This window comes from Sturnus vulgaris, chromosome 6, assembly GCF_052056855.1.
Source record: "Sturnus vulgaris isolate bStuVul1 chromosome 6, bStuVul1.hap1, whole genome shotgun sequence".
NCBI classification, from domain to species: Eukaryota; Metazoa; Chordata; class Aves; order Passeriformes; family Sturnidae; genus Sturnus; species Sturnus vulgaris.
Window position 1 is genome coordinate 14,684,181 of NC_142248.1, and position 26,295 is coordinate 14,710,475.

Here is a 26,295-nt window from a genome sequence, read left to right on the forward strand (position 1 = left end):
AAGGTCCCCGGAGCGGCCAGTGTGTCCGGCCCCCTGCAAGTCGCCGCAGCGGCGAACGTGTCCTTGCCCCAGGAGGTCCTTGGAGTGGCTGTCGTTACCGTGCCCCCGCAGGGCCGAGTGTGTCTGTCCCCCGCGCCGCTCCAGCAGCGAGTTAACCGGCGGCGGCGCCACGCTAGAGCCGGGCCGGGAGGCGCGGGCTGCAGCTGAGGATCAGCTGCTGAGGGAAGCGGGGAGGAGCCAGCGGGATCAGGAAGCGGCGGAGTGTCTAACACCTCTCTGCCATGGCTGGCTAAAGAAAAATCATCATAACCATAACAAGGGGGGAAGCGGGGGAGGGGAGGCGGCGGCGGGGGAAGGGGCGGCGGGGGAAGGAGCGGCGGGGAGCGGCGCAGGCGGCAGCATGAGGAGGAGAGGCAGCCGGGGGGGCAGCATGCGGTCGGTGGTGGGGTTCCTGTCCCAGCGGGGCTTGGAGGGGGACCCCCTGCTCACCCAAGACTTCCAGCGAAGACGCCTGCGGGGCTGCAGGAACCTCTACAAGAAGGACCTCCTGGGCCACTTCGGCTGTGTCAATGCCATTGAATTCTCCAACAATGGAGGCCAGTGGCTGGTCTCAGGTAAAGCGAACGCTCCCGTCCCTCGCCCCCTCCCGCCACCCCCTCCCCAGGAAGCATCTTCTTCCCCGGCCGCCTCCCCTGCGGCCCGGGGGAGGGGAGCCGCGGTAGCTCTGCTCAAGAGCCGTTTCCCAAATCCACCGGTGCCCGGGAATGCTGTTTTCTCAAGCAGGGATCTAAAATGGTTGACAGGTTTTAAATTCTACTATTATCAGGGGGGGAGCCCTGGACAAAGTTTTTAGGAGAGTGTTTCCCGGGCGCTGAGGGTGGGAGCTAGGGGTGCCCTTTTATTTGATGGCTCGCGTGTCTTTCCTCTTAAAAGAGAATTTTCTTATTTTGGGGGGACGAAGACGGAGAAGAAGCCGCCCCGCGGCGCTCATTGTGGGCACCGGGTGACATTTGTCAGCGCCGTGCCCCGGGCCGGGGTCAGCAATCGCTGCTGGGGGCGGGCGGCGGCCCCGAGTTTGGCCGGGGGGGCTGCAGTACCGCTCGGCATCGGCGGGAACCGGATCGGTTTAATCGAGGGACTGGTCACTTTGGGGCCACCCTCACCCCATCTTCTTTTGGGGGAGGGGAGTCGGGTTTTGTTTTGTTCCTCCTCCCTCCCTCCTCTTGCAGGGCGCGTTTGTGGAAGAGAGGGATATATTTGTGGTGATGGTTTTTGGCGTAAGGTCCCCTCTATTGCCTGACCGGGGCTGAGGGAGCCATAGGGATGGGGGATGCTGTCAGGTAGGAGGGAGGTGAGGGCTTGACATCAGCTGCGACACCGAGGACGGGGAAAGGCTCTGCACCCCCAGCCAGGGAGGGGCTGCGGGGCTCGGTGGCCGGCTGGCCGCCTCCCCCAACCCCAGCAGCCCTTGGCGCAGGTGCCTCTTCCCGCTTCCCCGCCTCCGGGCTCCGAGGGGCGGCAGGGGAAGGAGGCAACTTGAGGCCGGGGCCTGGCCGGGCGCTGCAGGCCGCGGTCTCCTCGGGCGGCTCTTAGCGACAGGCCGGGGAATCGCGGGCCGATCCCGCCCGCGGCGCCCCGGGGGCTCAGGCGCTGAGGGGTCGCGGCGCTCTTCTCCCGCCGCGCCCTGGGACTCTGCGCTCCTCTGCGAGGAGCAGAGACCTTCGAGCGGCGGGGAGGAGGCTGCCGGCCCCGGAGGGACCGCTCGCATCGCGCCGCCCCGGGCAGGCCGGGCCGCCGAGCGCGGTGTCCATTGCAGGCCGCGGTCGGGGGCGTTGTGTCCCGGCCGCCCCTCGCCCCCGGGGAAAGCGGGCTGGAGGGAGCGGGCCCCTCCCGTTCTTTCCCGCGGCTGGGGCTGCCGACAGGTCCCTCCCTAGGGCCAGCAGCGGGAAAGGCCTGTTCGCCGTCGTGTGGGGCAGCTGCCCTCTCGGGAATCGCAGAGGTCCTTGGCAGCTGTGTGGAGAGTGGTCTCCGCTTGCGAGAGTTTGCTGACCTGGTTATTCACCGAGGGCCTCGGTTTCCCTGTCCACCTTGTAAATAGCGACAGGGGCTACTGAGGAATGTGATGGAGGCATGGCTGAGCGGACAGTGTACTGCCTTGCCATGGTGTCTGGGCAGAGGTGAACTGTATCACTCAATAGTATCAGTAATAACTTCAAAGAGCATTCAATAAAAAGTTTTTTTAACTGGTTACTTTTAAGCAAGAGCAGAATAGAAACCCTGTATAAACATGGAGTGGAAGCTGATACACTGAAACCTTCCTAAATTTAACCTGAATAAACTTGCAAGCATATGTCCAGCGATTTTTGAAGTGTTCATGAAGGTTCTTAGGGTTACTAGGGATTCTTTTATCTTTATGCACATGCAACTTCTGAGATATGCATCCATTTAGCTAGTGAATATATGTGTGTATACATACATATATGTATATAAACATGAATGTGTATTGGAAGGAAATGCTGATTCACCCCTTCTAAAGTTCCCATTTGTGCCAGTTGTTGTACTGGTTTGTACTGGTCCTTCTCCGGTAGAAAGCAGAGTGATTTATTTTTACTTATAAAGTGCTAGAGAGAGCTCAAATGTATCTGGGTTTTTTTGTGTGTTTGTTTTTGTTTTTGTTGTTGTTGTTTTCCATAATAAGTGATGGAAACACCACCAGTATTTTCTGTTCTTCTAGCTCAAGAAGGTCGCAGGATATACTTTAGGTCCTACCATGTCATCATTCCACTTAGCTATGTTGACATCCATTATTTAGGCAGAAGCATGAACAGTCCAGGACTGGAATGGACTTTTCAGAATTAATTTTGTCCAAACTGCCTGAATCAAGGTAGGTTCAGTGAGAGGATGAAGGCAGAGCTCATATGCAGTGGATATCTAAAAAAGTGTATGTCCAGTTTTCAATTTATTAACTTTACATAGAGCTTCAGAATGTTCAAAGAGGGTAAGGTTTTCCTCCATATGTAGTAGATACATGCTACTAGAGATCTACCCTCCTAAAAATTCTTTTTAAAATTACATATGCTAGCAGTGCACAAATTTGGGATAACCAAGAACAGATTACCTTAAGTCTGACCTTCTACTGATGCCCTGAGAAAATGAAAAGCTCCAATTATAGTAACTTTCTTTTTAAGAAGTTTTGTGTTATCCATGACCATAATATCTAGAATGCTTTATGGGCCATAGCAACAGCAGGCAGGTGCTTTGTTCTTCAGTCAAGAAGAAGAAATTAAAAGTCCAAATATTTATGGATACTCTGTTAAATTTCACATCATTGTAAGACTAAGCTTCATTAAAACTACACTCAAAGCACTCCTTTTAACCACCACACTTGATCCTGGAGCTCTGAGAAATAGCAACAGCAGGAAGAAAAGCAGTGGGAAAAGCTAGAGTGTAAGCTGTCTCTACTCGGGAGTTTTGTAGAGAAGTTGCTTCAAAAGGCTTCCAAATGTAGATAAAGCCTTTGAATTGGTGTCATGAGGGTCTCTCTTCCCTCAAAATAGCGTACAGAAATAGGAGGAGATGTTGGGTGCTTCCAGCTGCCCTTATAGCAGCCAAGAGAGCTGACAGGTATGTTGGAGTGCATGAATAGGGGGAGGAAGCAGTCTTTTCAGTTATTCAGTCTGAAGTAATATGTATATTCTTCACCTAGAGAAGTCTGCTTTGGCTGATTGACTTGTTAACAACTTAGACCTTGTTAACCTTGTTAGAGCTGTTTTAAGTACAGCTGATGCAGTGCATTCATAGTGGCTATACCAATGCCATTGAAATACTAGCCTGCATCCAAGTAAGTGCTGTTCTCATCACTTGGCTGGAATGCTTTCCTTGGGTATGTGTCCCACTTTTTTTTTTTTTTTTTCTAATGTGTCTCACAGAAGCAAGTCTGTAAGGCTAGTGATTACTGTTTCAGTAAACAATTCAAGCTGCTTAAACGAGGTTTATATTGCAGTTAGAGATAATTTTCCTGTTAAGATTTTGGAGAGAACTTCGGTGTAGACAAGCCTCAGCAGGCCCTCCAGAAGCATGTTTGAAAATTTTTGCTATCTTAACTTCTTCAAATTTTGTATTGGAAAGTACATGTTTAATAGTATTTATTTTTGTTCTTAACCATGTTCCAAATTGAAAAAGTTGAGGTCCACAGATTGTACTGAGGACCAGTCTGGAGATTCTTTCTGTGTGAAACTCAACAGTGTCGCTTTATAGAGGGGAAGAAGGGCAGAGATTAATGTTTTGGGACAGGGGTGCTAGAAGAAGGGACTGACATAAGGACAAGAATTTTTAAAAATTGAAATAATCAGGAGGAGATGGACACTCAAGAGAAAATGTAGTGTGACAAGCAGAAAAAAGCTAGCTGCAGAATAACACAAGGGAAGAGGAAAGCTTAACATACAAAAAATGTCTAAGTGGGTTGAAATTGGTTAAAACTTGCTTCTGGATGGAGTTGAAAGATTTTATTGGGCAAAATGTGTCTTTGCAACACTTTATATGCCAGATAGTGTGTGGTTTTTTTTCTTTTAACAGTTTGAGAAACATGTGACTGTCTATGCATGGAAATTAAAATCACCATGCAATGGTGTGCAACCAACTTATGCTTCCCTCACATTTGCCAAGCATCTCCTGCAATTTGATTTCTTAAAACTCAACTTTACTTGGTCTGTGTAACAGTCTTTCTCCTTTCCTTAAGTTCGGTGGATATGTTTTCCTGTTTATCTGTCATTTTTCATGCCTGCTATCTTTTACAAACATGACTATCTTTATCAGAACCTCCCACTTTTTTTGCATACTTGAAACTGCATTTTCAAGATAACTTCTGGGAAGTACTGTGATCAGAGACTTACTTAATCCATGCTAGTGTTCTTTTTCTCTTGGCTTTTTTTCCCTTCCTACCACTAGCAAAAGTTAATAGCTGCTCTATGATCCTAAATTTGTGAGGGTGCTAGAAAGTATTGGAAATGCATCTATCATTTAGTTTTTACATAAATCTGAAGGAATATGAGCCTAAAACAGGGGAATGAGGTGACTAGCAAATGTTGTGGAGCATTACTTCTGAATAAAGGGGTTGTGTATCAAGTGTGTTTTAAGGAGTGATGCTCTGATCTTACAAGATCTACAAGTCTGTTTGTATCAAGCAGAATTCTCTGTGAGGAGGAATATTAGGTTCAGTTGCTACATCATGTTTTAATTATAAAATTATAAAATTTCTCAGGAAAGATAGGATCAGGCAGCAATAATTTCAGGGGGATAGGAGCTGAAGTTCAAGTTACTTAAGACACATGACATGGAAAAAATATCGTGTTTTGAGAGGGACAAGTGCAACCTGCAGCACACAAATACACCATGGAGACTAGCCCATAGTTGTGTAGAAAAGGATCCAAATGCATAAATATCACAACATAAATACGATCAGACATGACAAAGCACGTGAAGTAAACTTGCTGTGGTGCTGTTGGGGCCTCAAATGGAGCATTGTGCTCAGTTTTGGGCACTGTACTTTGAGAAAGATATGCCCAAAGTGAGAACATTCAGAAGAGGGCATGAAGAATGATCAGAGGCCTATAAGAACAAAATAGTGGAAGAAAGGAGTCCATTTAGTCTACAGAAAGAACAGCTGAGTAGAAATGCAAGTCCTGAGCTGCATACAGGTGTTTTAAATTATTATTATGTGAAGTTGCAATTTCTTTTTTTATCTACTGGGAATAGGATGAAGAAATGGTCTCAAATTATAGGAAGAAAGATTTTAGGATGCTGTTTGATCTTGCATTTCCTTTCATCCTGTAACTCATTCACTTATTTCTCATCTTCATTGTTTGCACTGTGACACTTTCATAATTTAAAGCCTGAAACTGGTATGATTGAAGCATCTGGTCAGGAGGACAGAATAGGTAGGGAGAAGTTGTTCGTCTGTCAGTTGATTTTCTGTCAGGTCAACTTCTTTAACTTACCCTGTGCCTGAATGGCCACTGACTCCAATGGAAGGGAAAGCAGCAAGAGCACATGGCAAGGGGGAGTGGGATTATGAATAATGTCAGACTGCACCCTCAGGCTTGATATAATAGGCTAATCTGCCTAACGGCAAGGATAATGAAAAACTGAAATAGGCTGCCTAAGGAGGGTATGAAATCTACCTCAGCAGTGGTTTTTCAAGAACAAACTTGAGACTTACCTTCTGAGAACAATTCTGACAGAGCCTGGTCTTTTGCCTTTAGCCAAGGCCAACTAAGTGATCAACTTCTTGAAATACCATCCAGTCCTGCTTTCTGTGATGCGTGCAACCTCTGAAGTAGATACAAGCAATAAGACTAATCTTTCATGCCATGATTTAGAAGTATTTCCCACTTGCTATGTAGGTTCTTTAGCAAATGGACCTGGTATATGGGAGATAGAGGGGAATAGTGGTCTTGAGCTTTGTCCACAACCAGCAAGGTTAATGCACTTTAAAAACTGCAGTTTTTCAGTACTGACTGGTACGGTTTAGAAGTGCTTCTATTAGCACACAGGTACTCAAGTGTGTTTTGTGAGCTATGCAGATACTGTTTGGACTAGATTTACTTTTGGCAAGAGTGTGTTCTGGCCCTCTTCAAGCTGTTTTAGGCCTAAAGCAAATAAATTTCTCTTTTTATGTCTCTTTAGTCTTGAGTGTTTCTATAGATTTGACCCCTTTCCTTTCTGAAAAATAACTGTGGAATGGCATTGTGTAGTTCTTAACAAAGTTTTACTTTTCAAATTGTCAGTCATACAGTCCTAAACAGAATCTGTTTAGGAAAAAATAAGATGGAAGTGAAGCTATTTCCTCATTGTAGATGTCGAACTTACTGTTTCTGACACCATGGACTAAAAAAATTACAAGTTCTCTGTGGATCTTCAATTTCCAGAAAATCCACATGTGGAGCCTTGCTGTCTAAGGTATTTGCATATGAAGCCATATATCCCGGTTTTCCAGATATGGTAAACCTGTTGCTGTTGGTATATGCTCTATATTATTTTAAGAACATGGCTTCTGCTTCAGTTATAGAATTGATGTACATACACAATAAATTCACCATAAATTGAAAGCATTTGAATTAATCTGCATTTGCCAATCTACTGCACAGAATAAATGCTACAGATCTGAAGTGTCCTATAATTCTCAGACTTGTAACTTACGTTGCTTAGTATGCAGTTTGTGTCTGATGAATCATATTCCTTACTACAGAGCATAAAACCTATATATTCACATTTTCTTTACTTTCTCCCTGTATACTTGCCCATACATGTGCACCTCCATCCTTTTTTCCCTCTTATGGTAAGAGTCAGGTTTGGGTAATGGAGATTGCATTTGCTGGTTTGAGTCAATTAAGACTTGCCTTTTCTTGGGTATTATTTGCCTGTGACTTAACACTGCTTGTTCTCTCGTGTGAGGATGTAGGGATTGCTGAAATGTCTTGTTTGCCACAAATTCTCTGTGGTCTAACACATTGAGTAATTTTTTTTTCTGGTGGAACTGGCCTTGAGTCAGAATTACTTCAAGAATAGCTGAATTGGAATTAGAAGAGAACACACTTTAAACACGGTTAATGTTATTATTTTGTTAAACTTTTATGTCTCAGTGGGGTATGAGAGGAACACAACTGAGGACTGAACAGCTGTAGAAGTTCTCAGAGACAAGAATGTACAAGAGAATACATAGATGGAGGGGGAACAGCACTGCTGTGTGGGGAACGTTTAAAAGCTCCTCAGATATGGAACCATTTGGTGCCACCACCAAAGTTTCATGGAGATCTAGGTGTCTGGGAAGAGGGAGATATTTGTATTCAACAGGAAAAGTAGTTTCCAAGGCAAACAGGCTCTAAGGTATAGGAGCTTATAAATGGGAAGGTAGTGGCAACTTTTCACACTATCGAACACTTTCCTGCACAGGTTGCAAATTATCCTACTCATACTGTATGTAATTTTATTTTTATCTGGACAGTGGTTGGTGGAAATGATTATGTGTTTACTGTTAAAGTGAGACACCTGGATGGCTGTGCTGTTAGGCAGGAGGATGTGTAGACTTTCTGCAGTGGTTTTGCAAATTGGTTTGCTATGCTAACAAATAACAGCAATATGTTACTATATTTTGCCCTGAAATGTCTTTTACAGAGGCAATAAATGAAATCTGATAGAAGCAATGTGTCACCTGTGTTAAATGTTGCTTAAATTGTTTTTCAGGTAGTGGTAGCATTATGACATTCAATATTAAGTAAGTAGAAATATTATTAAATTGCACAGATATGAAGTAGAAGTATAAATCTTAGTTTTAAGTAAGTAAAAATATGGTTTAAGTCCCTTAAAAGGTAAAAGCCTTAGAATTTAGTGTAAAAAACTTAGTCCTAGACATTAGTGTAGAAAACAAGTCTCAGTGAGAGCTCAAAAACATTGTTTTAGACATAATAACAATACAGTAGGAATATTGCTTACAATCTTCAGATATATATCAATATTTCTACTTTCTTGTGGTTGGCAGCTTTGGGAAGTAGTCTCGTTCAGTGTGACAGTTACTTCTTAATCTTAACTTCAATAATGTGGTCATATGTTTCGACACACACGTGTTCCTATGTCTCCTTCTTACAAGCTCATCTGCAATCAGTAGAGTGCAACTTTCTCTCCTATTTCTGGGCAGGAAGGAATATAAGTCTCCATCAGTTTAGTTGACCATAAATTACTGTGAGATTTTTGGATCCATCAAATTTGACTCCTTCTCAGTAGCTATCTAATGCATCACAAATCTTTGTTTCTTGTTCTCTTGTTTGATATGTGAAGTACCAAATCAGGAGGAGGAATACACAATTCCATGGAGCATGGGTAATCATAACATGCTGCTGTACTGTCTATCAAAGTGTCATAAAATCTGTTAGGAGACTCAAAGGCTGAGAGACTATTTACTTGTAGGATGTTTGACATAACTCAATTCCATGGGAAAATTTCTTAATAGCAACATATGATGTGAAAAGTTCTAAGAAATCTGATTAATAGTAGTAATTGAATCTATTTATGCATTTACCTTTTTTGCATGTAAACAGCAGGTCAAGTAATTTTGGTTTCTTTTTTTTTCTTTTTGATGCCTTTGTCCTTGGATAGCAGCTCAAAAGGCTCTTAGTTCAGGTTTCTGAATGTGCAAAGAATCAGTAAAATATTTTAACTGTAATCAGCATGTTTCTGGTGTAATTTTCCACTTGTAATGCCATTCTCTTTCATTTGTTATTAAAGACAGATACCAAAAATATTTTGCATATGACTTGAAGAAATCTCAGGTTTTTTTTTCAGGTATTCATAATTGCTGCTGAGAATACTGACCAATACAATAGTATCTTGATTTTTTTCTTTTCCTAATAAATAATAACTTAATGCAGTTGAAACACAAAGTCTAATATTTATTTTATATATGACTGCTTGCCAGACAGAGAAGGAGGCACTTAAATGTATTTATGTGTAGAGCTCTGAACTGAGAACTGCATGAAGGCAAGCCATTAGGAGTAAAGCAAGAGAATTGAACTTCCTTTCTCCAGGAACTCTCTTTGACAGGACTTCACCTCGGAAATATCTCTCTTAACTTTTCAGGTCTAGAAGCCTGGCATAACTGTGTGTGCTGAAGACTTCTGAATGCTTCAGTAAAATTTTTTAATCTCATATCAGTCTTGAGCCAACCTATGCTATGAAGGCTTTGCAAAGACTGCAAGAGGAAATACAGTTGTCAGTGAAAGGGAGAAAAAGTTCGTGTTTTATGAATAACATAAAGCAATGCTGGCAACCAGGAGTTGGTGTAGAAGCATTTTGCCAACATGTGTATGTGAATTTGACATGTAAATTTCTGAGTTTCCAGGTTGCTATAGGTTGTCACTATGTGTTGGCAGAATGGCAGCTGTTTAATTCAAACTTTTCCTGCTGTTTTCATTAATTTTAATTGAATACCATACTGCATGACATCTTAATGTGAGTGTGTGCCTATATATCCAAAAAGGCATACATTTTTTAATGCTAATTAAGGTTTTAGCAAAGCTTTTTATGAATAGCTGCAGAGTTAAATAACTTGTCTGTAATCAATTTACACACGGCTCAGGCAGTAATGCACATTTCCTTTATTTCTTCTAGGAGGGGATGACCGCCGAGTCTTACTTTGGCATATGGAAGAAGCCATCCACTCAAGAGTCAAACCAGTTCAGCTGAAAGGAGAGCATCACTCTAACATCTTCTGCCTAGCTTTCAACAGCGGCAATACAAAAGTGTTCTCTGGAGGTAAGGAAGGAAGAGCACCCTGATTTCACATGAACATGTATTGTGAATGCCTTGGAGTAGAAGCTATGAGTGAGATCCTGCCACACATGAGATCTGGAAGGTGTTCTTAATCAGCAATTGGAATTTTTTTGAGAACAGGGAATCCTTTAGCTAGCACAACATTTTCAATTTTGTCATATCTTTTTCCAAGCCATCATGAGAATCCTGGGTCCAGTCTGCCTCTACTTGTGCTAAAGACTGTGGAAAACATTGTCTTTGTTATTCCCTCTTAGCTGTACTAAGAGCAGGCCCTGCATTCTCTCTGGCCCACAAGCCTGATGCTTGAAAATATTTTCTACTGCTATCTGATTTCAATGCACCCTTGGATGGCTCATGAAGGACTATTGCCATCTATTGGTGGATCATGTTTTCTTAGTCCCTATTACAGTTCTTACTAGGTAAGCCTCTGCCTTTTAGAACTGTTGGCACATTGGGCTCTGATAACCCTTGAAGCTCTCATCTCTTTTTAATATAAATCTACTTTTTAGTAGAAAGTTTAATTCTGTCTTAAACTAAAGTAAGGGAAGTGGACATACACTTTTTCTGGGTTAATAGCTTCTGTAATTTAGGTCCATTTCACCATTTGATTTTTGAAGTATTGAGATAGGGAGGAAAATTGAGAAGAAAAAGGCACAAGAGTGTCAACGCAGTCAAGTGCCATTTTCTGCTGTACTTCATTTCCACTATCTGACATTATCACAGAATGGATGAGAATTTCTATCTTCCATCAGTATGTCCATTAACATACAGCTAGATTTACTTTAGGGAACTATGAGACTACTTGGTTAAAGCCCTTTGTTACCTTTTTGACCCAGGATTTGTGAACTGTAAGTCAATGCTAGAGATTGATTCTGAGTGCATGTGAATTGTGGAAGCTTCTCATCCTTCAGTGTTGTGTTAAAATTGCAATATCCCTTAGAAAAAAAGACATGACAAGGCTTAAGCTGGTGTCAGATATCAAGGATGAAATTATTCAGTTATACTTCTCAGGTGGAATAAACCCCTAGACTGTCAAATAGCGATGCCTATCTTCTTATTCTGGGGACTGCTGTTTCTTTTATGAGAAAAATAGCAGTACATGCTGTCTTCAAATGAATATATCTGCACAAGTGCTTCCAGTGGAATTTTGGGCCAGAGTCTCTTTTACTTTAGTTTGAATTCAGATAAATGGAACCTTACATGAATATTCAAGGAATGAAGTGTGCCAAATCTTGCTCGACCAGCTGGAATGGTGTTGTCTCATGTCCAACTCAGCCCTCTGTCCGTTGGGCTTTGCTGTCAGAGGCTGCTGTTTGCACAGGAAAGGCAGAAGAGTGGCTTGATTGTACCTGGTTACTGAAGTTAACACCTGCAGTTAAAGATTTATATAATTGATTATGGTGGATTTTTGCTAAGATGCCAGGTTAGATGAGCTGTGACAGCTGATGCACAGAGAAACTGGCCGTTCTCATATCTTTTTCCTCCTCCAGTTTGCATAAAAACACTGTGCCTCTGCCAGAAATTATTTCCATTGGAGGAGTCAGGAACTCTTTCAGCTGCTTCATCAAGATTCAGTGAGCTCATCTGCAAGGGCTGTGAGTCTGACTCTTGGATCCCTTGTAAAGAGTCATTTTGCTGCATGGCCTAGATGTACCATCTGTTTTATCTCTGTTGGTAAAATGGGGCTAGCTATATTTATTCACTCAATGATGTTCTGGGAGATTCTTAAAAAGTCAGAAAGAATTGTGGGTTCTAACATCTACTGGTTGTCACCTACACCCACACCTGAGTTTGGAGTTGTATTTAAATCATAGAAGTTGGAATACTGAAAAAACCCCAAAAACTAAAAATTAGAATATGTAAACTGGCACAAGTCACACAGAACACAATTTGTTCTGTAAATAAAAGACTGCCAATGACTAATGACTTAGGATCTGATGACCTTTCTCTGAAGCAACTCTTGATAACTGAGGAGAAGGGATTTTCCACTTCAGTACAAATTGGATTGCATCCAAGGAATTTCAGAGCTCTTTGCTTTGAAGGAGCAAGCACCCCATGTAACCATTACAAAAATGGAAGGCAGGAACTGAGTGGACAATGTTTTGCATGTAATCTCTGGTGGAAAAAACTGTCCCAAGGAAGTTCCCATCTCTGAAGAATATTTTTGCCCTTCTCTGTACACCCACACTGAGAGTAGAGCAGCATTTGAAATGCAAGATTCCTTCCTAGTAAACTGAAGCATTTTTTTTCTTTGCACTTAGTGTTAGGTATATGAAAAGCTGAAATAAACCTACAGGAAATTTAATTTGGTTTTTTTTTAGCTCTTCTATGACAGGTATGGGGTTTAGGCCACCTTAACTGTGCTCCTCTGCACATGCACTGAGGTATTTCACCGTGACAAGTATAACCGAAGGGAATGGCAGATTGTTCCTGTCTTTCTGATTGTTGTAACTGCAGTTATCAAAACAAGAGAGACTATAAATGACGCAGTTGTGTACACAGTTATGACCCAGTTAGTCTCAATGAAGAATGAATTCTCCAGTGTTAAAGTAAAAACACTGTAGGTGGGAACCCTCCTGGGCTGAACAGCAGTGATGTCTTCTGCAGGGATGAATCCTTACCAGAAGCATCCGGTTTGTGGTTAGATTTTTGTCACCACTTTCTCCTCCCACAGAGAACAGAGGAAAACACTCTCCTTTCATTCTTTCTTTCCCATTTTGGAGCTTGTGATGGAAGGGATTTGATCCCATGATGACTGGATGCCTGAAACCAGGCAACTGGAATGATTCTTTTGTTCATATTGGATGGAGACTGAAGAGCCAGGAGTGTCTGCTGGAGGAAATTTTGTCATTGGAGAAACTAGGCTGCATTTTTCACTAGTGAAATATGTAGCACTAGAGTAGTTCTACTAGGTATAAACAGTGTGTAATAATATATAATGGGCAATTCCAAATAAAATTAATGACCAAAGGACACTTATACTTAAATGACTAACAAGTAATTTTGTATATTGTACCATGGAAAAATTAGCTACTGCAGTAATCTAAGGCTGGTAGGATTTTACTAGGAGCCTGGGCAAAGAGCAAATGGCTGTAGAAAATCTCATACCTCACTAGTCAAAGAGAAACTTTCTCATATTTCTCTGTTGAGACAGAATACAACTGAAATATGTATGGGATAAATGAAAACTGAGTCAACTGAACGTTTAAGAATCATAACATGAAATCTTGCTCCTTTTGGACCTCTGTCTTTAGTGTCCATTAGGAAAGCTTCACAAGTCTATATCACAACTACAAAGATATGCAGAGCATAAAAATATGACTTTGCAGGCTATCTGGTTTTGGTTGGGTTTTTTTTGTGAATTAAATATAAAGTGTGTGTCCTTAAATATTTCTAAGGAGGTGGTGCCAAATTTAGGTAATAAAATATTCAGCACAGAGACTAAAAAAATAACCTGCTGTTATAGCTTGAAAAACTCTGCATGAGCTATTGGAATTACTTGGTGGCTGTGACCCTCCTAGCCTGCACACATATGGTTAGTTTCCATTGTATTCAATTGGTGTGATCAAAGAAGAGTGACATGATTGTCTGGTTACTTGGTTTGGTTTTTGTTAATACAGAAAAAATTACATTGGCTGTCACGTTCATGCCTTCTCAATGGTTGCAAAACCTTGAGTGCTGACAGTGTTATCTGGCAGTATTTGATCAGGGAGCCATGTGCATTTCATTTATGATATCTCTTTTCACTTTCCACAATCTTTTTATGGCGCATCCTTTGAGCAGGAAGAAAGATGGATTTTCATCAGAGTTTCAAGTGTTCTGCTGCTTCATGTAATAGTCTTTATTGCAAATTTTCCAAAACTTAAGCTCAAACTGGACAAAGAATGATAAGTAGCATATTTAAATAGAATTATTTGTTGAGCAGTAGCAGATGAAACAGGTTGGTGCATTTGGTCGTGGTTGGCAATATCACATAGAATCTTTCATATAAAAAGCAGAGGATAGCCACATGGCAACTGAGCTGGTCTTCTCTGTTTCAACATTGGTTTTGAAATCCTAAATTTTTTTTAAAGGTGGTTTGGGTTTTTTTCACCATAATGCTTTTTAATCACTAGAACATGGTATTAATTGCTTATATTTCTCTTCTTAGGCAATGATGAGCAAGTTATACTCCATGATGTTGAAAGGTAAATACACTATTTGTGTTTCCACTGCTTCAAGAACTCCTTTAATGTCAACTCACTGGAGGTATTTTCTGTTTTAAATTAATGGTTTAGGAGAAAAGTGTTTTAATACTGAAATTTGCTTTTTATTTATTTAAATTCATAATTGGAATGAAGAATTTCCCATCTCCCCATTTTCTTTTTCAGCACTTGGGTTCTGGATTATTTTGACCTCAGGAAAGAGAATGCTTATTAAATATATGTGCTGTCCTGCAGACAGCACAGTAGGTTCTGAGTAGATTATTCTGGCACATAAACAATTGTTGGCACATACAGACTTCTCATTTTTCAACAGACTCACCTGACTTGTGTTTCAGATGGCTAGTGCTTGGCCTACCTAACTTCCTTTTAAAACTTTGTGTGCAGCTGCCTGACTCTCCACATTAACATGAAGAATATTGCTTTTGATACTTACTTTCTACCAAAACTGCAAAATAATTGGGAATTAGGTTTTGTTGAGCTACATCAAGATTAGGCTGTTAGAAGTATAATTAATACAGTAGTGGTAATATATTGAATTTGACTTCTTTAGACATCATATCTACTGAGATTACTGCTCTTGAAGTAAAAACACGTTAAAATTTTGTCTGTACTAATAATAACTTCTACGGATTTAAGTGTTGACCATTCATTTAAAATGAACTCAAGAAAATAAAGAAAAACCAGGAAGAGATATCTGTAAGAACAGAGAAATATAAAACCTTACATTTTATTGAGTTTCCTGAATATAATGTGGACATATTTCTTGATGTGTTTCTCCAAAGCCTTTTGCATTTAATTGTTAATTAGTGTATATCTGCCTTCATCATACCTTATGTCTGCTTCTTGCATAAATCTTACATACAAACTGGGTAAAAGTAACTGTCTTCTGTTCTGATTGTTTCTCAGGAATGTTGTGTTGTTTAGTGTTTGGGTTTTGTTTTGGTTTGTTGGTTGCTTGGGTTTTGGGTTTTTCTTTGCTTGTTTGTCATTTTAACTTTTATATATAACACATTTTTTTTGGCTGTGCCTTGTTTAGGTGTTTTGACAAGTCTTTTTGATATTTGCATACTATTAATGTGCTTTTGTTATCAGGTTTGGGTATTTTTTAGGTATGCTAAGTCTGGTTGTAATCCATTCAGAATTCCTTCCTGTAAGGCTATTTTGTATTGTCTTCTAAAAGAAACCTTAGTAGACTGAGTTCTGATTGATTTCTATGGAAAGTTAATCTGTTTTTAATGATAACACTTGGTCTGTCAGCTGCTTTCTGTAACTTGAAATGGCTTTTTCTGTTAGTGCTTTTTCCCCCTTTTTTATTAATGATCCCTGAGGCATGGTTAGTAGATCTGCCACTAAGAACATCAATTGCCATGAGAGCAAAATGCTGATTTTATTTGGGATCTCTTTGGTGCAGCTTCCATAAGATATAGGGTTTGTATATAAAGTTTATTCCCTAAAGAAATAAAGGGGCTTTTAAAAAGAAATAAAGCAGGATCTTCTGATTTAGTATTTCAGTTTTTGACTGCTAGATACCACTATTCCAGCTTTTGAGATTATCTAAAACATTGGGAAAAGAATAGAGAACGTGCTTTTTCTTTTTTCATAGCTGTGAAGCAGATGAAATCTCGATATACTTTTGGGGGAATTATTTTTATTTTGTTGTTTCTTTGCTGTTCTTTCCACATGGAAAAATATAGGTCTGATCTATCCTGTAAAACAAAGAAAACTTACTGAGAAAGCCATCTGGAAAGTTGCTCTTATGTGAGCTTCAATTGAACTTTTGGACAAAACAGAAACCTGTATTAAAGAATGAACTTCTATCTTGTTTTCCTCTTTTACATTAAGTAGTAAAACTTTAATCCAGAGCTCCCAAGGCTTCTTTCCCTCTCCTATTACATCCTCCCAAACTTAAATTTAAAGCATCATGTGTTGCATAGCATTTTGCAGTATCTGAAGTTTTTAATGTTTGGAGTTTAGTTTGAGAGATTTTTTTCCTCATAGCATGAAGTCAGTGTACGTGGGTTTTTTGTTTGTTTTTTACCCTAATTAAACACAAGGGTCTTCTTATGAAATTACAGAAACTTTGTCACAAAGTATTACTAGGTAGATAAAGCAGTAAATACTTTGCTTTATAAAGCAATAGCAAAAGAAGGAAGAATGAAAATGTGGTGTCTCTTTTCCAGCACTGAGACCTTGGATGTGTTTGCCCATGAAGATGCAGTGTATGGCCTCTCAGTGAGCCCAGTAAATGACAACATCTTTGCTAGTTCATCAGACGATGGCCGGGTTCTTATCTGGGACATTCGAGAGTCTTCCCATGGAGGTAAGGTCTCTAGAAAGAAAATAGAATTGATTTAGGAAGAATTCATGCAAGGCAAGGAATAGAAAAGTTATGTTTATCTGGGACAGTGGTGATGGTGAGTCTTGGAGAAGGGTAAAAGTGAGGCATAATTCAGGCATAATTCTTTTGCCAGTGATTGGCAAGCCCTGGTCTTTACAGTTCTGTTACTGTCTTAAATTACTACTTATAATTTTTATTAAAGATGGTGTTGAGATGCTCCCTTCAGAAACGTGTTCATACTCCAGGCTATAAGAGCTACAATTGTGAATGAGCATAAGGAACAATAGAAAAGTAATCCCCCTACTTTTCATTAAAATGGCAGTGCCTCATTAGATTAGCTCCTGTAATCTCTCTTTGACAGGCTGAAGGGCAACTTTTGATATCTTAGAAGAAAACCGTGGTGCCTATCTATTTATAATAAAGGTATGGAGGAAAGCACCAATAATTAGTGACAATGATTTGATTAAGGAAATACACACAAATTGAAAGATTATTTAAAACCCAGCTCCTTTGTTCGGCAGTCTGATATTTGCCTCTCCATTCGGCTGATGCAGGCTTTTGCTTCTCAGTGGGGGCTGCCATTTTAATAACACAGCCTTTTATGTCCCAGCAGGATTCTGATTTGATGATGCAAACATAGAAGGTCAGTTTTGGTGTTAAACATTATTTGGAGCTGATGACAGACCAACAGCAATTTCTAAAGCCTTTGGGCAGACTGGTAGAACAAAAGTTGGCTTCTTTTCTTCTTTTTACTTTTGACTCTTATGACAATGAAGAGCACCATGGAGCTTCATCTGTGGTCAGAGATCTTTGTTTTCATCATTGCTAAAGAAACACTAAAAAGGAAAATCCCTGATGAAAAAACTTGTAATAGAGCATGAGGGGAGGGTACAGACATGACAAGTAAATGTTAATTCTGTCTCATTTGCTTTATAGGCAGTAGTTTCATAAGGTATTGGGAATTTGAGAGGGTTGCCTGCTTAACCATGTTTTATATGTAATGAGGGAAATGAGCAAAGGAAATGACATAGCTCCAGGGGTGCTTGTGGAACTGTGAGTGCTGCACTCGGTGGCTCAGATAGGGACAATAACTGTCTCCCAAGCACGTGAGTGACACAGGAGTTGCATTAAAGCAAACAGTGAATGGGAAAATCTGGCCAAATCCCTGGCTAAAAATAGGGATTGATTCTGGTTTCTTAGTTGATTGAAAGAGTGGCAGCATGCCACAAAAGATACAAACAAGGAAGTGAATTAGACTGTGCCTAAAGCTGTAAGCTCACAGAAACAGAGAGAAAGTAACAGAGTCAAGGCTTTTCCCCACTCTTCATGGAAATAGTATTTTGATGGAATAAATAAGGCAGAGTAGCAGTCCAAACACAGTCTTATGAGAGGGAGGGTCTGAATGAGCATGTTTTCTACTCTGTGTGTGAACAGCAAGAGCTAACTGTTAATATTTTTTTTTAATGCAAGAGGAGCACCCTTCTTGTCTGCCTGTACAGCACTTAAGAAGTGGTAGGCTTCTTTTTCCCAGGATTAGCAGTTCCATACAAATTTATTTAACTTCTTGTATTAGAAGCAATTGCTGCTACATTTATGGTTTGGGTTATCAGCAGTGACTGTGGAAGCTCTCAGGAATATATTACTAGGAAGCTTTCAGAAGGCCCTCCATGTATAGTCCTTATCAGATGAGCATTTGGTCATGAACCTTCAGAAGATTCAAGTATTTGATCTTTGAATAGCTAGTTTTAAATTCTGATAACCTTCCATAAAGAAAATTATGTCTTGAAATTCAGTATGTGTCCTTTTCCATATTTAGACAGAATTAATGTAAACGTGGGTGGATTTTAAAACTTCAGGTTTTATGTTGCTTTGGATGTGTCAGCTTGAGAAGTGGTTTGAACATGTCTCCATATCTTCAGATCTTGTTATGCTATTTCCATATTCAGCTGCCAAACTCCTTGCATCGAACAGTTGAATGCATTGTTCTTATGTCTGAAACTTCAACTTTTTCAACAGAGCCCTTCTGCTTGGCACACTACCCATCAGCCTTTCACAGTGTGATGTTTAATCCAGTAGAACCCAGATTACTGGCAACTGCCAACTCTAAGGAAGGTGTGGGACTCTGGGATATTCGTAAACCTCAAAGGTATGATCTGACTGTCCTTGTTTTATGCTGTGTTATTTCTTTCCCTTGGGAGGTGATGGCATGCTGCTTAAAAAAAAAAAGTCAGTATATGTGGCAGTAAGAAAAGATGCAGAATAAAGTTAACAGCAATGTGGGTAATCAATTATTTTGCATAATAATATTTTTCTTCATACTTATGATCTAATTTGATTTAAAATGGTGTTAGATCTTCATGGTTAACGCCAGTGATTTGTTTTTTTAGAAGCCTACCTGGCTTCACAATTGCAGATTAACTTGGATTGCTCTGGCAATTTCTCATCATTATATTTAGCACTGTCTTGGTAAGAAGCACTACAGGAAGAAGCTGTAGTGGGCACTGCCTGGTTTGCAGTTTATTTTTCCTGTCCAGCTCAGTTTTTTGTGGCTGACTAGAGTGTGGTCAAGGTAGATTTTTACTCAGTGCTTATGAGTTTAGCATGACATCCTGAGTGACACAGACATCTGTATAATCATTTGGCTGTAGAATGTGCTTCCAGATATGCATAGAGTTAAAAACAAGTTAAGAGCATTAGGTTGCAGCTTGAAATATGCTTAGATTGGGTTCTAAAGTGGATGCATGCAGTGTCTGATAGCAAACTTTGACATGCACGAGAAATTAAGCTTTTTCAGTCTTTCAGATTTCAAATGTTTATTTTTCCATCATAAAAATCTGTGGTGGATTAAGTCTGGCTGGATGCCAGCTGTAACATAAATGAATGCAGGTGTTAAGTCTTCAACTACCGTTTTTCTGGGACAGCCATTAGCTCTCCTCATTTGCTTGATCAGAGATGTGTCCAAAACACTGTGAGAAGGGTGCTTGGTTTAGGAAAAAAAAACCAAACTGCTCTAAAGAACTCTGCTGCCACTGCAGATTTTTTCCCCATGAAGTTCTCAGGAAAGAGGACTCTTCAGAATGATCTGTATCCTGCTAGTGGGCTGCCAAACTCAGAGTCTCTCATATTTAAACAAATTAGGCTGGACTTTTACTCTTTTTAAAGTAACAGTGCATTTGACAAAAGTTTTACGTGTCTCTGTAGATCTAATTTGCTAATCTAGAAAGCTGGAACTTGTTTTTTAATAAATTTATGGCAATTCACTTTGTCATATGAGGCAAAAAAAAGTGTTAATTTTAGATCAATAAAGATACAATCCTCACTCTGGTGAGGAAGTGGAAGCCAGAATTTATATATCTATCTGTGTGTTTTAATTTGTTACAGTTTCTTCCAGGGAAAATACACTTAATTATCAGAAGGAAAAAATAGTTCTTGTTTAAAGATAAAATAACCCACATAATGCTGTAAGTACTTGTGGTACATACTGCATAAAATTTTCAAGATTGCATAAAACTGAAGTTGGTATATGTGGGAGTTTGTGAATATTTTCCATATTCTCATTAATAATAAAGGATGCTGTAGTTGCAGGTAAAATGTGTGCTAAAAGCACTTTGGTTGGTGAGTTTTACAGGCAGAATGGGAGCCCTGAAATTCTCCATGATCTGGGAATAAACAGGAAGCTGCCCTTGTAAGCATGCCATTAGGGCAGCAAAGGACAGCTACTGCATCAGATGCTTTCCTCATTGTCAAAAAAAGTCTGCTAATGGTAAAAATTCTTGCTTCCCTACATGTTTGCAGCTTTCTTTTATGCTGTCTTTAGTATCCAAGAAAATGTATTACTTCCTGAAGTGTAGGAAGGATGGAGGAATTAAGTTTTTTCAGGGACATGATTTAAAAGTTTTTGATTGTTGAATAGCACAATATATAAATAACTACAGTAAAAGATTGCTAGATCTGTCTATTTCTTCCCTTGTCCCCATTTTTTTATTTACATTGCTGCATGTGACTTTCATCTGTGAGGGATTTTTATGCCTTAAGCCATCAAGGGAAATTCCTCCTTTCCCTTAGTATTGGTGTAGCCCATCATAACACTGAGGCCATTGTGGAAGTTTTTCAATCCTATCAATCCACCTGTGATGCTAATAGAAAGTTCTAGATCAGTTAAACTGGCTGTTTTGTCACAATGTGTGGTAGTGGGATTTTGATTAGAGGTTGAATGGGTAGAAAGAAGGGGAAGAAGTGTAGATGGTTTTAAATGTTTGCTGTGGATTGCTAAAATTTTAACTTCAGTGGGTTAAGCTGGATCACAGCACTCTTCCAATATGGGACATGGGAAATAAGTACATATAGTTAATAATTTGCTGCTGGTATAACACTTGTGTAAAACTCATTTCCCCAACTACTGTCAGTTCTCAGGTGGAGGCAGAGTTAGAAGATGCAGGCACTACTTTGTGCTTCATAACTGGAGGCTGCTCTGGGGAATCTTGCTGCTGCTTGTCTGCAAAATCCAGCAAGTGAAATGCTTGGAATTCCAAAGACTAAGTGTTTGTGGCCAGTAACAGTACTGTAGTTAGCAATACCTTCACATAACACATATTTCAGCCAACACCATTGTGTGTGTTGAGACTTTTTACAGATATAGGTGAGGTTTGATAAAACTCACAGGATTTGGCTGGCCTTTACTCATTTGAAGGGGATCAGGCTTGATGCTGAATTTCTAGTTTTAATCAGCTGAGGCTTCTCAGGAGAAGTATAGTTTTTCTTTAATGCTGTTCAGCTTGATAATAGACTATCAGAAAAGGGGAGATTTGCTGTTAACTTCTAAATTTGTATGTCAGTCAGTGGAATATGGCTAACTGTGTAGTTTTAAACTAATAGCTCTACATTTTCAAAACATTGAACAGAGCAGTGATGTCCTGTAGGTTAGAGAATTCAGATACAGATTTTTCATTGCTTGACAGGAACAAATGAGCTGTATCTACTTCTTTCTCCAGAAAATCTGAGGATTTTTACAGCAGTGTATTTTTCTCTGGAATATATGGCTCTTCTCCAATTGGGTTGTGGGAGAATTTGTCTCAGCTTGCTGTTGCATGCTTGCAGCCAGAAAAGTTGGTTTTGTCCACTTCTTTAGTCAGGCAACATTAAACACCCCTAAAATTTTAAATTGAATACTTTTTAGGCCAGGAAAAACATTGTGATTATGAATAGATTTTATTCATATGCTGTGGAATTGGTTAACATTCTAATGGGAAGCTGGGAGTGCTTTATGTTTGGCTACTACAGTGAAGGAGTTGATTGAAAAGCCAGCATTTCTTGGCATGCATGTAGAAATTTAGAGACAGTTGCACAGCTCTGAATTGTGGAAAGTTTAGCTCACTTCAAATAATCATAATTTGATTAGTCTTGCTGACTGAGTCAGAATACAGAGGCGGATTCATTTTGCTTTTTCCTAAAGTTCATTCACAGCTTGATATCTCTTCTGTCTCAGATTTAGTGCAGCAATTGAGATGCTCTCCTTCTACCACAGTATACTAATAAGATCTGGATGGGAAAAAAAAATAGCATAGGAAAAAAAAATAACATATGAAGTGTTATAAGTATAGAACTAATATAATTCTATGATTATATGCTGACTAGTGATTTTGGAAATCTTATTTTTCTATTTTTAGAATGTGTAAGTATTTATAGTCCTTCAGGTGGACGTTAAACTGAAACCATCTGTATTGTTTTGTTTTTTAAAAACATTGCATTGAAAATCTTTAAATGTGGTTTTGTTGAGAAGACTGCTGTAAGGCATTCACACCACTAGATGGGGTCTGGAAGCTGTGCCTTTTTAAAAGAAAATTTTTCAAGGGAGGTCTGTGCTTCTTAAACTATTTTCTATAAAATATCAATTGCAAATATTGTTACAGAATTTCTGGGGGAACTCAGCAAGTTAGAGTACATATATATTTCAAGCAAAGACTATGTAACTTCAGCTGTTGTTAGGTACTCTTGTTCTCCCTTCTCTTTTTCTGTGTAGCTCCATGACCATCTCCTTCTTTTTACTCAAATAAACTGCTTTGTCCCTTAAGAAAATATTATCATTGTCCCCTTAATGCTTTCTTTTACTATGTTCCCCCTTACCCACCATTTACATCAACTTATGTGGAAGTTTTTGAGGTCCAAATTATATCGGTTTGTCCTATTTATGACTGTCACATATTTTTAATCTTCATGCTGCAAAAAGGCCATTCACAGAAGTGTGTTCTGCTTGTGATGGAAGCATTAAACCAGTACTTTATGCACACTGTGATCCATTGGTGTGTCCAGTTAAAGGGTTAAAATGCTATGTCTAGTGTCATAAATACATATCTTGGGGTATTTTAGGTGAGTCTGAGAGGGCTTATCTAAAACTCTAAAAACTACCAGGCCCTCATTCCTATGTCTGTTGCATAGTTATGTGTTTGACCTGTTTTTTGAGCCAACTCATCACGTCTAGAAGTTAGAAAACTAAGCTGGAAAAGCTTTGTAGCTTTCTTATGCCCTAACAAGTTGAACTTGGTTCAGGGAGAGTCCAGTGGCAGCTGTAAACCATAGAGAGTAAGGCCTGAAAGGCTGAGAAGGGGCCATAAGAAGGAGACATGTCCTCATTTGAGGAGCAGTGAACTATTAGATATGTTCAGCTGATTGTGGCATTCTGCTCATTCTGTTTCACTTGCTTTGGTTTCTTTTGCTGCACTAACCTTCCCCTTTTTTGCCTCCTCAGCATGTTCTTTACAAGTTTTTTACAAAGTAGAAGTGGAACCTGACCAAAGCTAGGGATTATTTGCCTTCCAAGGCTGCATGTTTTGTAAGAATAAACTATAAGCAGAGAGTTTTTCTTTTTGTCATTTGACTTTTTGTGTTCGTAGAGTAAAACACTGTTCCAGAACCTCAGACTTTAGTTTTGAGATCTGGAAACACATTTGTACCCCCAGTTCGAGTACTGGATTCAACTCTGAGTGAGGTAGAAATGCTTATACACAATAGACTTTTTTAAGATTCTTCTGAAAGTTCAGGAGATTTATGCTGCCTAACACAGTTACAAATCCATGTACTCAAAAAAGCCCAATGATGAGTTAAAAAAATCCTTGAATAACAGGACAAGCCTGGTATTCCTTGGTGATTGTAATCCTTATGGCATATTTTAAAAGCTAATTTTTTTTGGAGCATACAAATCATAATGAGCCCAAGTTAAAGCAATGTCAGTTTTGGTGTTTTCCATCAAGTCTTTACGGATAAATCCAAAAGGAACATTATTTCAGCTTCAATTTCTTTCTTTGTCTTGGCTGACAAGTAACTGTAGTTCAGAGTCCACGTCAACAAACTTTTTTAGCTCACATTAAATGAATATTTGTGTCTCAACACCAATCAAGAAGTCTTTCTTAGTGTGCTCGAAATTAACATTAAATTTGCCTCCTGCTCTGAGAATTTAGAGAAGCAAACTCCCAAGTTGTGGACAAGGAATACATGTTGTTAGATGTTAGTGAATCATCTAGTGATTAGCTCGTTAAACAGTAAGCAAAATATAGAGATATAGAAATTTCTTCCCTGTAGTAAACGAATTAGATTCAGGGAGATCTTGGGAGAGGATTCTTCTTATCAGTTTTATGAATGTTCAGGTATGTTGATCTTGCCAATGTGTGGAGGAATTTGAAGGTGTGGCTGCCCTGTGCTGCTGGTCTTGAACTGACTGCATTTCCTAATGTCTGTCCTGAACAGAGCTTTTCTATCCAGTGCTAATTACTAGGTGTTCAGCTTAGGCATTGTGCTGCAAGTAAACACAATCCAACTCTTAAAAAAAAAATCTATGAAGTCCATAAGTCTGATCCACATGTATTAAAAATCACAGTTCTTTTGAAAATCCAGTTCTTGGCTCCTGATTGCTTTGACTTGTAGTTTCTCTTACTTTATTTAGTTCCCAGCCTTTTAAAGACCTGATGAGTATTACTTTTTTTTTTTTTTTCTGGTAGCAAGAGGAAAACACTGTTGGACATAGAAACCTTGCAGGTGGTATTTGATTGACATTTAGTTGGAAAAGCTAGATTTCGGGTTTATGAGGTCTCTCTCAGTATTAAAACAGGAATTGTAGCTGCCAGAACTACAGAAAATTTGAGAACAGTTCTTCATAGTTCAGTTAAATGCATGTCAAATAGACCAGCTTTGCAAGAGTGGAGTGAATATTACCTCTGAATAAAGGCATGGTTAATTCTGTTAGGGTTTATTTTTGATGAGTGGATATGCAAGGGAAAGGGAAGAAAGGGAGATGATGAGTATTTGCAACTCTGTCTGTACCACAGTGATACTTGTAAACTGTTGCATAGAGAGGACTTTAGAAAACCTGTGTGGTGATGTTGAAGGTATTCTAAGGTCATAAACACAACATCATAACTGAGTACAAGTCTAGAGAGTGAGGTCTCCAGTGGTTGCCAATTTTAGTTTCTAGGGTCATACCTTCAAGGTATTTAGTCCTTAAAGATCACACCGGAAGAACAGAGATGGCAGCTATTTTCTGAGAAATGCTCACACATGTGCTGGGTTTTTATCCTTTCTAGCTTTCCTTCCTGAGCTGACTCTACAAAGTAACTGTTGCCTTCTTTTGTCTGTGTGTTACCGTGAGATCCAGTGGTGTTGGTGATTGTGTTGGGGATATTAATTCAGGAGCCAACCACAGGGTTTGCTTCTAACAGAGAGCTTACTGAGGTTCAAGGTTCTTTCCTTAAAATCCACCACCTAGTGCTGGTGGATTGGGAATTTTCTTCATGTGGAATCCGTTATTACGAGGATATTTAAGGTTTTACTTTGACTGTTTTGCATTTTGACTTTTCATGTAAAGGAAAGAAGCTTCTGATTGTCATCACTTGGGATTCCCAAAGACCCTGCAGGTGGAACAGTTGACTACATCATTGAATTGGCAAATACCTGTTTGAATTATTTCAGTGCAATAGAAGTGTGCTGCATGTCTCTGTTTGGAGACCTTTGTCAGTCCTGCTCTGAGCAGAGCACTGTATTAAGGACTGCAGGAGAAATGTGTGTATCTTGGCAACCACTCGTTCATTGTCAGGCTTATCATTTCTTTCTCTTCTCAGTAGAATAATTTGTTGTGAATTTTGACTTACTTAATGCTGCTTAAAGTAATCCATTTAGTTAGGCTACAGTATAACAAATTTTAAGTGCTATTTTGGAATTTACCAATATGGGTCAACCACACCACCTCAAATAGTTCAAATAACTTCTTGCAGTTCAGGAAATAGAACTCATCCCACACATGTACCATCCTCATATGTTACACTTCTGTGTTACTGAGGTAGCTCAGCTGATCCGTTTTTCAGCTTAGAATTTGAAGATCTCCTATAGATCCAACTTGCCATATTTGCCCCAAATTACACAGAACCTAAATGTAGATACTTT

At 39.6% G+C, this 26,295-nt stretch overlaps 1 protein-coding gene across 3 annotated transcripts in view; it reads left to right on the plus strand.

Moving 5' to 3' along the window:
* The first annotated feature begins 363 nt into the window (after positions 1-363).
* The window catches only part of DCAF5 (DDB1 and CUL4 associated factor 5), a 65,539-nt gene continuing 39,607 nt past the window's right edge, over positions 364-26,295 (plus strand). Inside the window, exons 1-5 of one of the 3 annotated variants that reach the window (XM_014869400.2) lie at positions 364-614; positions 10,162-10,305; positions 14,474-14,510; positions 16,709-16,848; positions 18,883-19,012. In XM_014869400.2, the coding sequence (XP_014724886.2) occupies positions 401-614; positions 10,162-10,305; positions 14,474-14,510; positions 16,709-16,848; positions 18,883-19,012 (665 nt within the window). In that variant the 5' untranslated portion in view covers positions 364-400. Of the gene's footprint in view, positions 615-667; positions 804-10,161; positions 10,306-14,473; positions 14,511-16,708; positions 16,849-18,882; positions 19,013-26,295 lie in introns of those variants that run through there. The other 2 variants (XM_088167104.1, XM_088167103.1) reach the window with 2 other exon arrangements.